The sequence below is a fragment of the Lutra lutra genome, chromosome 3 (assembly GCF_902655055.1).
Source record: "Lutra lutra chromosome 3, mLutLut1.2, whole genome shotgun sequence".
Classification (NCBI taxonomy): Eukaryota; Metazoa; Chordata; class Mammalia; order Carnivora; family Mustelidae; genus Lutra; species Lutra lutra.
This window is the reverse complement of record NC_062280.1, coordinates 135,106,602-135,121,553: the sequence shown is the minus strand read 5'-3', so window position 1 is coordinate 135,121,553 and position 14,952 is coordinate 135,106,602. Positions and strand designations below refer to the sequence as shown.

General features: G+C 39.6%; 1 protein-coding gene across 1 annotated transcript in view; it reads right to left on the bottom strand.

The window, feature by feature from the left end:
- The window catches only part of FREM2 (FRAS1 related extracellular matrix 2), a 158,300-nt gene that overhangs the window by 79,420 nt on the left and 63,928 nt on the right, over positions 1-14,952 (bottom strand). Inside the window, exons 3-4 of the mRNA XM_047723239.1 lie at positions 9,863-10,009; positions 2,994-3,224 (exon numbers count right to left, since the gene is read on the bottom strand). Coding sequence (XP_047579195.1) covers positions 2,994-3,224; positions 9,863-10,009 — 378 coding nt within the window. The remainder of the gene's footprint in view (positions 1-2,993; positions 3,225-9,862; positions 10,010-14,952) is intronic.

Genomic DNA, 14,952 nt, shown 5'->3' with positions numbered 1-14,952 from the left:
TATGCAAAATAAAATCTCATGTCATGTCCTAGAAGTAATATGCAGAAGGGGAGCTTACAGGCATAATGGTTCTTAAGGCTAGCCAAGGTATATGTGAAGAGTTACAAGACAGTGTAGAAAGATATAATCAAAATTTTGAAATGGTAGGGAAAGTGACCCTTAATGGGAGGAAGAAAAGGATTCTTTAATCTTTTTTTTTTTTTAAGATTTTATTTATTTATTTGACAGAGAGAGATCACAAGTAGACAGAGAGGCAGGCAGAGAGAGAGAGAGAGAGAGAGAGGGAAGCAGACTCCCTGACAAGCCGAGAGCCCGATGCGGGACTCGATCCCAGGACCCTGAGATCATGACCTGAGCCGAAGGCAGCGGCTTAACCCACTGAGCCACCCAGGTGCCCCATGGATTCTTTAATCTCTTAAAATGAAATCTAACAATGTTATTTGTGATATTAGAAATAACATTCATATTGTGCTTTTTGTTTTATAGAGCTTTTTCATAAGAATGATGCAATATGAGAATCATTAATTTTTCATAGTTTGCACATTAGGAAAGTAAATCTTAATAAAACCTGTTTGATTTGATTAAGGTAATAAAACTAGAAATGGTAGAATTGGGAATCAAACTCAGATCCTGTAACTTCAAGACCAATGGTCTCCAAGACAGGGAATATACCAAGCATTATAGGACACTGGTCAGTTTTCCTAGGGATGATCATGGCCGAGAATGACTGGGGCTGAATTTCATCTAGAAAATTCCATAATGACTTAGATGACCATTACATGAGATGAAATTATGGCAAAGTTGTGTGTATGTATTTTGTTGTCATTTTTAAAAAAGATTTTATTTATTTATTTGAGAGAGTGAGTGAGAGAGAGAGCGCAAGTAGGGGGGAGAGAAGAGGGAGAGGGAGAAGCAGACTCACCACAGAACAGGGAGCCTGATGTGGGGCTGCAACCTGGAACTCTGGGATCATGACCTGAGCTTAACTGACTGAGTTAAGGCAGACGCTTAACTGACTGAGCCATCCAGGAGCCCCTGTATTTTGTTTTTAATATTCTACTTCTCAGACCTAATATGGGTATAAAGTATAGAGTGTTATACTGAGCTTATAAATAAGAAGGCACAAATGAGTTTAAGTGTCTTTTTTTTTTTTTTTTAAGATTTATTTATAGGGGAGCCTGGGAGGCTAAATCGGTGAAGTGTCAGCCTTCAGCTCAGATCATGATCCCAGGGTCCTGGGATCAAGCCCTGCATTGGGCTCCCTGATCAGCAGAACGCCTGCTTCTCCCTCTCCCTCTGCCTGCTGCTCTGCCTATCTGTGTTCTCTCTCTCTCTCTGCCAAATAAAGAAATTAAAAAAAAAAACCTATATTTATTTATTTGATAAAGAGAGAAAGAGAGAGAGAGAGAGACTAAGGGGAGAGGCAGAGGGAGAGAATCTTCAAGGAGACTCCTGGCAGAGTGCAGAGCTAGACATATATAGACATGGGGCTTGATCACAAGCCCCTGAAATCACGACCCAAGCTGAAACCAAGAAAGAGTCTGATGCGCAACCAAATGAGCCACCCAGGCGCCCCCATGAGTTTAAGTGTCTTATTTCTTAAGGTAAATTATGGCAATTATACCAACTGGCAAATAAAATATCAAGAAATGGCTTTGGGGTAACTGGCTGGGTCAGTTGGTGGAGCATGTGACTTGATTTCAGGGTCATGAGTTGAAGCCCTACATTGGGCCTAGAGATTATGAAAGTAAAGAAAGAAAGAAAGAAAGAGGGAGCTTCAAACAAACTCTAATTGATGGGCCAGTTTATATGCATTAAAGTTGCCATGGGCTTGTTCAAAAGAAAGCTTTGTTATGCCAGAGCTTACCCAAAACTCAGGAGTAGAAGAAAATTTAATTATTTATTCCTAGATAGGGCCAATAAAACTAAACATAATTAAATGCCAACTGTTCTTTAAAGGAATTATAAACATAATTGAACTTCATTTTTAACTAAAGGAGAGATGTTAGTTAAACAAACAGACCCAGAGCCCCAGTTCTCTTATGCGTTCTAATTATGTTCAGTCTCGTAACCCAGAGATTTCCACACATCTCCATTTCATGTACTCAGTAGATTGTATCTTCACAGAAAAGTTAAGAGTTTTCTGACTGACAAAATAAAGTAGGCTGGCAGTTGAAAAGAAAGTCACGTCTGGCTTCTGACAGGATTTCAGCTTTAGAAGAGTCTCTCCAATCTTTGTATAAATGCCAGCCCTCAAAAAGCCATTCAACCTTTCTCTCTCTCTCTCTCTCTTTTTTCCCCTGACTGCACTGAGACAAGCCAGCACTGTAGAAGTATGGCAGGGGGAGGGAATGGGTCAAATTACACACAAAAGCAGTGAGACTTACTTTTACCAACATCAGCCAAAGGTGTGCACTGACAACAAAACATCACCTAATAGGAGTTAAGAGCAATGTTTTAAGACACAAGTCACCGAAGAGTGGGGATAGGTCAGGTTGGTTTTATGTAACAAATGTGGAAGCATACGGGCCAAATGAAAATTTTTGGGTCATAAATATATGCAGTAAACTAGAACAATCAAGTGTACCATGGGGAGCAAATTAATCAAAAAATGGCCTAATTCTTAAACTATTTGTGTAAAGGAAAGTTTAAAAGACATTTGAAAGAGTTTAAGAAACAATGAATTAATTCAAGAAAAAGGAGACGAGCAATATTGTTTCTAAAGGATAGAATTATAAGAAGAGAAATAACATGTTGATAATCATAGGTATGTTTGTAGTTCATTTATTTGGAATAATACAGCTTTCCTTATTAATTAATTTATCAGTTTTTGGCTTCCCTCTCCCATCAGCATATCTGAGAATACTGAACCATGAGTCTAGAATATTCTCCTCACAGAAAGTCCAAACACTGAATTTAAAACTTCCCCTATGAGGTATTTTGTCATTAAAAACCCAACAGCAACAACACAAACAAGTGATGATAGCTCTTACCATCGCCTGGGTCAACAATCTCCACCGTGATCACTGAGGGGAATTCCAGAGCAGCCAGCACCGGCTCTGACAGAACGATCTGGAAAGTCTCCGAATGCTCATGCTCCCCGTCACTCATGATCCGAACTCTCCAGGTGGCCCTGGTCTGGCCTGGGTTGAACTGCACTTGTTTCTGCGCTTTGCCCTTGAAGTCTTTGTCTTTTTCTGCAGTCCCGTCTCTTGTGCCAATACCTTCACAAAGACATGGTATCATTTTCTTAGTTTCATTTTCAGTTGGATTATTGCAGTTTTCCTCATTGTTAACTTTTTTGTGTTACTTTGCACTGTGTGTTACTAGATTCAGGTTTGATTCCATGAAATGGACAGTGGGGTATGGGTCCCACAGGGAAAGTGTTCTCCTGTAGGTGTTGGTCAGTTCATGATTCTGTTCTATTTTTATCCCATGATGGGTTTCCTGTATATTCTTTGAACTATGTTTGTGTTAGATGGAACCTCTTACACAGCAAGACCCAGTAAATTGATATTCATGTTATGAATATTCTTACTCCTACAAATTCATTCAGTCTAAAAACTTTTCCCATTTGCTTTTTGCATGTATTGTGCATGTCACAGGATAAAAACATAAAAAAAGTTCTCTTTTCTTATATACATAGAGATAGATAGATATATCATATCTATCTATATATCTTGTATCTATATAAGCTCTATCTCTATATAAAATATAAACCAATAAGAAACTCGCGAGTCAAGAATTCTTTGATAATCAAAGTTGTAAATGGCCAAGCATAATAAAGAATTATAATATTCTCTGCATATTTACTGGAACAAGGATGCTTAAAGAATCTAATTCAGTGATTGTCAACATGACCACATCCAGGTTTTTTCTGGTAGAACACTTCAGAATTCCATGAAACCATGTGAACAGAACTGGAGAGCTAAATATATATGGTTATTATGAGCAGTACGTTTGGCTTACTCGGATGGTTCATTCAAGGTCAACTGTAGTGAGCTGAGGAGGTTGAAGGATCTCTGAGTCTTTCACTACATTACAAGAGGATCTTCACCATTACTATACCATATACTCAAATCATAGATTACCTACAAATAGCTAATAGTCAATAAATCCAATGTCATAGAAAAATTATAAAATTGCAGTAGTACTTACACTAATATATCCTTAAGTACTGAATCAGAACCTCTTAGTGAGTCAAGTTAACAGAATAATCTTCAAATATATTTCTTTAAATGTTGACATTTTAAGAGAAGTTGGTAGGAAAGACAGACTTAAAAAGGGAAAAATAAAATCTTAGGTAGAATTAAAAGTCTGAAAATGAAAGTCTTTGTAACATTTCTCAATTCTCTTCTTTTTAGAGAGTGGTGCTTATGCAAGATTAATGTGAATAGTTATTCCTTCATTGAGCACATTACTGTGAGTCTCATCTTAATTGGGGCCTCTGCCTTCGGCTCAGGACATGATCCCAGGGTCCTGGGATCGAGCCCCACGTCAGGCTCTCTGCTCGGTGGGGAGCCTGCTTCCCTTCCTCTCTCTCTGTCTGCCTCTCTGCCTACTTGTGATCTCTGTCAAATAAATAAATAAAAATCTTAAAAAAAAATTTAAAATGAAGATGAAGGGGCGCCTGGGTGGCTCAGAGGGTTAAAGCCTCTGCCTTCGGCTCAGGTCATGATCCCAGAGTCCTGGGATCGAGCCCCACATCGGGCTCTTTCCTTGGTGGGGAGCCTGCTTCCTCCTCTCTCTCTCTGCCTGCCTCTCTGCCTGCTTATGATCTCTCTGTCAAATAAATAAATAAAATCTTTAAAAAAAATAAAAATAAATAAATAAAATGAAGATGAAAATAAATACTTCATTAAAATATTTTTGCTTTACAGATCTCAGAAAAACAATGGAGATATAAATACTGCAATTTTTTTTCAATAGTAGGTAAAGATCTATTTAATGTCAGGAGGAAAAAGGGCACAGAACTAGGAACCCCAGCACTACATATTTTTTTCAATGTTGCAGGCTTCCTGTTGGCTCTCTGGTTCCTAGTGCTCACAGACAGGTTGTCAACACCCCCTGGGTCCACCATGAGTCACTGCCAACACAATGATGAAAGGAATCTTTCTTGCTGAAGTTCCAGCACACATGCTGCTCACTGACCCATCTATCCCCAGTGGCATGGGCCAGCAAAGAATCCATTATTTGGTCTCTGATACCTACTGCCCACTTTTCTGTTTTGTTTTGTTTTGCCAACAATACATTGTTTTCCTAGAGATTCGAAAGGCAGTTAAAAACAAAAAGAAATGAGTATAATGCAAGGAATGTCCACTAGTTCTAACTAGTCATCCTTACTAAATGATAATCAAGTTATCCAACCCAAAAAAACATACGCTGTAAAACTAAATCTCATTGTTGCTGCTAAATACACATATAATTTTTGGGGTGGAGCTTATAAATATCCCCAAGTGAATGTTGGATGTAAATTATAAACAGGCAGTATTGTTGACTCACCAAGCAAAGAGAAATGTTGTTGTTTTTGTTTTTTTTTAAGATTTTATTTATTTAGGGGTGCCTGGGTGGCTCAGTTGGTTATGCGTCTGCCTTCAGGTCAGGTCATGATCCCAGGTCCACCGATCCAGTCTCTCACCGGGCTCCTTGCTCAGCAGGGAGTCTGCTTCTCCCTCTGCCTGCTGCTCCCCCTGCTGTGTTCTCTCTCTCCACCTCTCACTCTCATATTGACAAAACACAAAAACCAAACCAAAACAAAAACCTTAAAAAAAAAAGATTGAGAGGAGAGAGAGAGCACGCAGGAGCAGGGAGAGACAGAGGGACAAGCAGACTCCCAGCAGAGCAGGGAACCAGAGATGGGGCTTGATTTTAGGACCCTGGGATCGTGATCTGAGGTGAAGGCAGATGCTTAACTGACTGAAAAACTGTGTTTTCTGTTGTCTGTGCCTTTTGTATTTTTACATTATTCCTCTCTTTTCTCAAGGCACAAGCTATTTCTTTTTTTTTTTCTCTTTTTTTAAGATGTTATTTTTTTAAGTAATCTCTATACTGAATATGGGGCTCAAACTCACAAACCCAAGATCAAGAGTCACATGCTGTTCTGACTGAACCATCCAGGAACCCCTTTATTTTGTGGGAAAAAAAAAAGACTGTTGCCTTAAACTGTTGATAATGCTTCTCAAACATGAGATAAAGCTAAGAAGAACAGGTTATATTTTTAGAGGGTAAAATAAGACTTAGAGGAAATACTAAACTTGGTTTGGATAAAAAATAAAGATTTCCTTTTTATAATTAACACACAGCATCTACTCTGAGGGTAGTGCTGATCTATCCTGTTACTTACAGTGTGATCCATGGACCAGCAGCATAAGCAACATCTGAGAGCTTGTTAGAAATGCAGAATTTCAGGCCTTCCCCCGACCCCCTGAATCAGAATCAACATTTTGGCAAGATCCAGGTATATCTTATGTGCATTAAAATCTGAGGGTATGGGGGCGCCTGGGTGGCTCAGTGGGTTAAGCCGCTGCCTTCGGCTCAGGTCATGATCTCAGGGTCCTGGGATCGAGTCCCACATCGGGCTCTCTGCTCGGCAGGAAGCCTGCTTCCCTCTCCCTCTCTCTCTCTGCCTGCCTGCCTCTCTGTCTACTTGTGATCTCTCTCTGTCAAATAAATAATAAATAAAATCTTTAAAAAAAAAAATCTGAGGGTATGTAGACACCTACTAAATACTTCATACCTCCACAGGGTGCTTGACATAGGTGCCCATTTTAATATGGGATGAGGAAATGGCCCGTAGACTTGGGGGACACAGATTAGTCCACGTTTTAATCAAATGTGGTAAAAGAGACACTCAAGTACACACAATGCTCAAAGAATGCTCTTACCTGGAGATACAAATATTCAGCTGATAAACCATATATATTATAAATAACATGTTTAGGTGGGGCAAAAAGAATTCTGGAAATCAAAAAGCTTACAATTTGGGCTTAAATTTATGCTTTTATTTTTTCAAAGAGAATTAATTATTAAACAAAATATATTACTCTGATTTACTGAGCGAAACCACAATCACATCTTTTCCTCTGGCATGAAAAAATGGCATGGAGGTTAAGCAAGGTACTTTGGGAATGAGAGAACAGATTTCATACCCTACCTCCAACACATAGCAGCAAGGGATCATAGGCAGGCCTCGAACTTCTTCCTCATAAGTTGTTGATTTGTGGAGGGTTTAAGAAGCACCATGGTGTGGTAGTTAAGAAAGTTAGCCCTGGGGCCAAATCTCGGCTATGCCCCTTCGTAGCTTTGATTATATGACAACCTTTCTGTTTCTTTACCTGCATAATGAGGGCTATCATGACACTCCTCTTACGGGGTTGACTATGTAAGGTATGGGTAACTAGGGCTGGCACATAATAAATACTCAATAAATGTTAGCTATTATTACCAGCTCAGAGCCCATTATGTAATACTGTGTCTGGCACTCAGTAAGTACTCCAGAAAATATTAGGTTGAGTTAGTGAGTAAAGTCAGTTGTAAGGAGTAAAAGATAAAGGCGCAGTACCTAATGTGCTTAATGTAAGTATCTCATATTTAGCAAATGCTCGATAACCGGTAGCAAAAAGATCTTTGAAATTCAAATACCTTTATAAAATGCACAGACATATTTAATTTAGTAATGGGTTATATTGGTTATAAAATGAATAATCATCTCTGAGAAAAAATATACATCCATTTCATGTAATTCATGATTTACTAACTGTGCTCCTGAAGGCAAGTGCCTTTAGATACCATGCAAACTATCTAATTCTAAAAGTTCATAAGTGAAAGTGGAGGTTTTAGGAAACAAAAACATGAAACGCATTCATTGTAGAACTTCTTGGAGGCTACCCTGCTCTTTAATCTGACTTCCATTCTCTGTCCCAGCTTGAATGCTATTGTCCTCTTCAGTGATTGATGGGTGTGGGCCACACACAAGTCTTGCCAACTTCCTATCTCCCCAGGTTACTAAGTAATATGTGAGGTTAACCAAGTAGAGCTGAAGAACCTTGGCAGAATGGCTGGTACTCATCTCAACACAGAGGAAATAATAGTTGGTGGAAAAAATAACATCAGGAGAAAAAAAAAAGAGCTCTCGTTTGGTGTTTTAGGATTCTGCTTCAAAAAGAAAATGAAGAGAAGAATGTTAAAAGATAGTTTCAAAAATATTTTTCCACTAGTAACTTTCCCATGACTTTCAGGGGACTCTGTGTAAGTGAGTAAACTAATATACCCACCAGGAATTCAGGCAAAATGCAAACACAGGTGATGACATCCTTAAGAAATGCTAAGGTTCTCTGTTTTTTTGTTATTATTTTCTCCATATTTTTAAGCACAAAGAACAGTGAAGGCTCATCACTCAACTGACAATAAGTAAAACAGGATCAGATTCCTGATCTGTAGAGCAAGTGTGTGGGTACGGCGAAAACATGCTTCTACAGAGAGAGCAATAAGAGTGTTCACAATGCTTTTGAAGGTTTGACACAGAGAGTGGAAATGACAGCTAAGAAGAGGTACATGTGAATAAAGATGGAAGCAGAGATGTCCTGACTGCAGAAGGTTTGTAGGTGGACTAGACCACCTTGAGCAACGTTACCTTAAGGGATTAGCAAAGCATAGTGCGAAAATCTCTCCTCTACAGTTAACAAAGAAAAAGAACTTTAAAAATAAGGGGTAATCCAAAGGTCATCCAAAGGTCAGAGGGAACAAGGTGGGGGCGTAGGAGGAATTGTGGCTGTGGTTAAGTATGGTGTATGCTGTGTGTGTGCGTGTGCGCGCACGTGTGCGTGTGTGTGAATAGGTATCTACTCTTTAAGGCTTTTGAATTTCACAGACCAGTAAAATTTCAAATAATTGTTTTGCAGACAAACACAGGATTGCCCAGTTTTTATTTTTTATTGCCAACATTTTCTTGGATTCCTACCTTAATTGACACTCTCACTCAATGAAAGCTCTTTTACCTCGAGAAAATTCTATCAGCCTAAATGTCTATAAAACATATGGTACCAAAAATAATATATTGCTTGGGGTGCTATCATTTTTCATCAATATGCCAATTTTTTTTTGTGCCAACAGTGTTACTGTTTAATACTACCAATATACCTACTTTTCTCTATTTGTGCCTGCATGAAATTGAAGGTGAACTTGAATTGGGGTTGTAAAAAGGCTTTCTTCTTTGCTTTTGACTCTCAGTTTTATTTAAAAGGGTAAAGCAGCAGAAAATGATTAGTATTTAACATCTCACTGTTGGTTCTGAGGAAAAGTCACAATGTACATCTTTTACGTAGTGCTTTTATGTAAACTTTTCAGTTACCTAGCAAAGCGCTCCAATGCAAGAAACAAATAGTAAATGACACCTCAATGCCTAATAGGTTACTGAATGGTTTTTCATTTACTTATTATTAAAGTGACCCTTGTATAGGTTTTACCCTGACACCTCTACAGATTTTTCCTTATGGTTAAATTACAGATCTGCCTAAGCCTCTTCTAAGGACTAGTGACATTTACAATTTTTTGACTTATAAGCGATCACTGCCATTTTTGTAAAGTTATTTACATCAGAGAAAGATCATATGTAAGTAGAAGGTTTGGAGAGATATGTTAATTGGTTACACATTTTCTATTTTTGCAGCCTTTGTCTCCATGATTTAGCCTTGACACAAAACTCTTGGTATATTTTTTTAGCAGTTAAAGAACCTTTAAATGTCAACATCTCCCTAAACCTTAAAACTAGAGCAGTAAACTGAACATATTTTAATCATTGTAAAATTATGAGCTTTTGCTAGGAAAAGGGGAATTTTAAGACAGACGTGAGAATTAAACTTACTTATAAATGAAGTCTCTCCCAAGTAACCTCTACGTTTAAGAACGACATCTAGAAATTTGGAGTCCTCATTGATCAAGTAATATTCCTTTTCAAAGGAGATCCATGCCCAATTCAGACGAAAATGCTGCTTGGTTAATTTGTTTCCACCTGGAAAACAAAAATTTAAAGCCCCTAATCAGTGCTTTCTTGAATAAAGGACCTTACAAACTCCACAGATGACTTTTAACGATGCAACATTAAGAATCACTAGTTACTTGGTTTGACAAGCAACTCCAGAATACATACCTGGAGATACAGCTTATCGTTCAGCAATTGTTTTACAAAAATACAACAGCTGACATAACCCTTCACAAAATCCCTTGATGTTTAGAAGGCAAAGTGGAAAATGGGGAAGGAGCACACAACTACCTACCAAAAGCAATTTCATTTAAACATACAATCAAGTATCCGAGGTGCAGGATGACCCACTATCCACACGGTGCCGCCGGAGAGCAAGCTTTCTATGAAGAAGGCTACAAGGTTCATTTGTGATGTTAAAAACACACACACTACTTCACAAATACCTTTTTCTGGTTCACCGAGCAATTGGGTGGAAGGCTTTAATTATAACCACTTAAGAAAAAACAAATATCCCTTCTTCGCCTCCCTTCCCCACTATACTCCACTCCATTCCTTAGAGCAAACAGACAGCTCTTTTCATTGATTCCATTCTACTCTCAAGGCTCTCTCCTCCCACGCCCCCACGCCCCCACCAAAATGCAGCTGGCTGCCTATCAGGAGGAGGGGAGCTGTGTGTGATCTCTCTAATGTGAAAGCTGGGAGGCTAGGAAAATGAAAAGAGAAATGGTTATCAGCTGATCACTCTGCAGTATCCCTCCACATCCTTTGATCTACACCAATTACTTCGGAGTAAAGTGAAGTTTATAAACAAAGGCATTGGTAATTTCTTTTAAGTCTTTCTGGAAAGGGGTGGAAAAAAGCCCAAATAACAAACACAGCTAGAGGCACTATTTTAATTCTAGTTTCTTCTCTTCTGAGTTCACATAGAGCTACCCTAGAGGAAAAGAAATGAGACAGGGAAACACAGGAATTTTAATGGACTGAAGGAAAAAAAAAAATCTGCGCAAGGGGAAATACAGTGAGCGAACAAGCACATGAAAGAAGGTTCATCTTGCTAGCAATTCTTAAAACCAAAAGTCACAGCGACTTTGAGTTATCAACTGACAAGTACCAAGGATGAATGAGAACACCCAGTGCAGAAGGAATTGCTAGGGAGATTGGTTTTCTTGTTTATTGTTGTTCGAATTGTAAATTAGCAGAAGCCTTTTAGGCAGCTACAGGGTAACAGAGACAAAAAGATGTTGGTACCATTAGATCCTCTAAGTCTTCTATGGAAGGAGTAATTACAAAATTGATTTGTAAGGAATTCTTTGTTGCAGTATTTTCTGTCATTGGCTCCCAAGCCCCCAAAAGTTTTTGAGTTTGAGTTTTGTGGTACATCAAATCAATAAAATTACTCAGTCAGCAAACAATAAATGTTGTTGAAATTTTTGTTGGAATCCTTAAGGCACTCCAAGACACGGAAACGAACTGTACTGACGCCGTGAATGGAGTAGTTTGTAAAATGCGGCATCCCTTGATGCCTTAAATTGATAGGATAATGGACCGCCCCATTTTTCAGTTCATTTTTTAGATAGAAAATATAAAAGGACTGGAGAGCAGGAAGGTCATGCCCCATTATGCCTTAGGACCTTATTATGAGGAGAGCCCATAGCGGGGAGTCACCTCAGCTCTTAAGTCCAAGTCCTATTTCATTTCCCAAATGCTGTCCGAGCAAGTTTGCTCCTTAGAGCTCTGTTTTCTCCTCTGGAGCGTCAAAAGAGGTAATATTAATTAATGCCGGCATCGGGAGCGAGAATCAGACACGACAACACACGTCAGCACGCAGCGCAGTGCGGCACGGAGACAGCAGCTTCCGGCAAACGTCAGCGCGCTCGCCCCTGCCTCACTGCGCATGCGCAGATCCAGCCCACGTGCCCAGACTCCCGCGGAGCTGCCTGAAGTCCGCTTGCACTTGGCTCGCCTTTGCCTGGTTTCCCTGCAGCAGCTGCGCGCATCAAGGCAGGACATCCTTTGTGATTTCGTTTCATCTTGACCTACCCTGTCTCATCCCCGTTGCTCTTGACTCTGCTCACTCCCCGATCCAGCCAAGAGCCCGCTGTCCCGTGGATGTGCCAGCTTCACCCACTCCTCCTGTCACCTCTGTCCTCTGGCCTAAAATGACCGCGCGTCATTCTTTTGCTCACATCTCCCACTCCTCATGGGCTCCCTCTACCACCTCCCTCATGAAGCCTCCTGCGCGGACTCCAGCCCTCTCATCTGGGTAATTCTGCAGCTGCTCACTTACTCATTTGCAGTTTTGCGCATTAGTGGTTAGCCTCTCCTACTTGCTTAATTGTACAGATTTACTAATTGTACCAAATTGTGCTAAGTTTTGTTCGAGATTGAGCGTGGCCTTTCATTCTTTTACTACTGATGACACTTGGTTTTACTGCCTCTAAAAATATTTTTTGAATTATTGTGTTTACGTCGCACTCCTTGGCACATTTCCTACAGAAAGTAATAGATAAGAAAGACCAGAATAACATTTAATCAATGGAATGAACACAGAAGACGTTTCTAATTTCTCAACTAATTATTACATGAAAACATTTTTTTTAAAGGTTCCATTTATTTATTTGACAGAGAGAGATCACAAGTAGGCAGAGACGCAGGCAGAGAGAGAGGAGGAGGAAGCAGGCTCCCCGCGGAGCAGAGAGCCCAATGCGGGGCTGGATCCCAGGACCTTGGGATCATGACCTGAGCCGAAGGCAGAGGCTTTAACCCACTGAGCCACCCAGGTGCCCCATGAAAACATTTTTTATGCCACACTTCTCTCTCATTTAGGCTGTGGCTCCATCAAGTCCCAGATGTTTCTCCAGACTTCTTGTCATGCTAGGCCAAGCCATTCGTTGTCCATCCTAACACCTACAGCCTCAAAGCCCGTCCCTGCTATAGGGCAACATGCAGTCCCACCCAACTTCTCAGCGTTTTCTGAATACAGTCCAGTCTCTTGCACGTGCTGTCATGCACCCAGAATACCTTTCGCTTTTCCTGGACAAGTTTAGCATGCTGTGTGTATTTCTCTTACCTCTCCACTTAGAGTAACTATATATATATTTTTAATTTTATTTATTTATTTGAAAGAGAAAAAAGTGAGAAAGAGAGGGAGCGCATTAGCAGGGAGGAGGGGCTGGGCAGGGAGCCTGACAGAGGCTCCATCTCAGGACCCTGGAATCATGACCTGAGCCAAAGGCAAATGCTTAACCATATGAGCCACCCAGGCGCCCAGTAATTTTAATTCTTTATCCACATGTCTATGTGTGCCTCTTCTGACTGCCTGAGCTCCTCAGGACTAGCACTGGTCAAGTCATCCTAGTCTCCAAGTTCAAAGTAATGTCTGCAACACAAGGAGGACTGAAGAAACCTACATAGTAAGTATGATTTTTAGGAGTTGAGTGGCTACTTTGTGACTCCTGCCTGTTTCATTCTTTTTTTTTTTTCCGTAACAGTTTTCACCTTACACAAAGCACATATTTCAGTTTTGACTTGAGTCTGTTAATGCCTGACCCCTTCAGTAACTCTTGTGTTCAACAAATGAATGTTGGTTGATAGTTCTGAATACCTAATTGCTATCGCTTTTCCTTACATCCAAGAAGAGATCACTAAGCACACAGTTTCTCTCTTTTTCTAAATTTTGACACTTTTTAGCTCATTATAGGATTTGATTCTAATCCTTTCCTTGAATATTACAGAAAATATCACACTTCCAAATATTACATGTTTTAGGAATCTGGAGTCAATGAGGCCTTCCCTTGACATTCTATAGGAAACAGCCCCAGGGCAAACTGTAACATGTTCTAGGCCCTTTATTCGGATTCATTTTTCTCCAGTGCTTTCCATAACCGCATACCCTATATAGGTTTACTTTTTTGTCTGTTCACTTTGTCTCCCCCTTTTGTGACTCATGATCCAGGAAGGCAGGGAATGCATTTTGCTTAACTGTTACAAAAATGCTTCCTGAATGAATTAGACACTCTACCTTCTCTGTTGAAAGAAATTCAGTAGTGCTTCATTTCTTGGACAATATAAATGTCCTACATAAATGTAACATAACTCTCAGTACTGGGTCTTTTTCTTGAAAAAAAAAAAAAAAAGGTAATTGTTTTTAATAATACCCTTTCTAAAACGTCCTGCATACTTCTACTCTTAAGCTCTATGTGAAGGCTTTAAATGATTACCTATGAATGTAAATCACTGGGATTTGTGTTTATCTAAATGACACCTGCAGGGGTTATTGATGACTCCAGGCCTGTTTAACCCTTCCCTTCCATTGCAAAGTAGCTTGGATGGTCTTGGGAATAACTTACTTCATCTCTACTTAGAAATGTGTAAAACGTTTTTGGGTTGGTGCTTATGTTCTAGAATGATGAAGGTGCCAGGTTACTGGTTAATCGAGGGTCTCGAGTGACACACAGCTGAACAAGTTTGCCAGGATTTCATATGTCTGCTGCTTTGAGATTTTCCTTGAAATGAAATTCAGACACAGTACCAAGAAACTTCGCTTTGTGAGGCAGTGACATGCTCGAGGGTAATTGTTTGAGATGCTTAGCATTCACTCTAACCGTGGGCTTTTTTAAGTGCATATTTTGCTAGAGAATATGAAGTTAAGTATATAAAGCTTAACGCTGAATAAATTAAATGCTACATCACCTCTGATTTAATATACATATGAATCCCACTGCGTTTTAGAATTTGTAAAATCTAAGGTACTATTTCTCATGCAGGAGTGGTACAGGGATCTGAGGGACTAAGCTGCAGTTTATTGCAATTCTTGTTATTAAAACTGACCTTGCACTCTGTATTTTATTTAAAGAATGAAAAGACACATTATTTATTCATCACATGCCACGTAAACTCCTCTAGAACCTCAGTGTGTGGAAATAATAAGTGTTAATACTCTGAATACCAATACCATTTACTGAATGTGA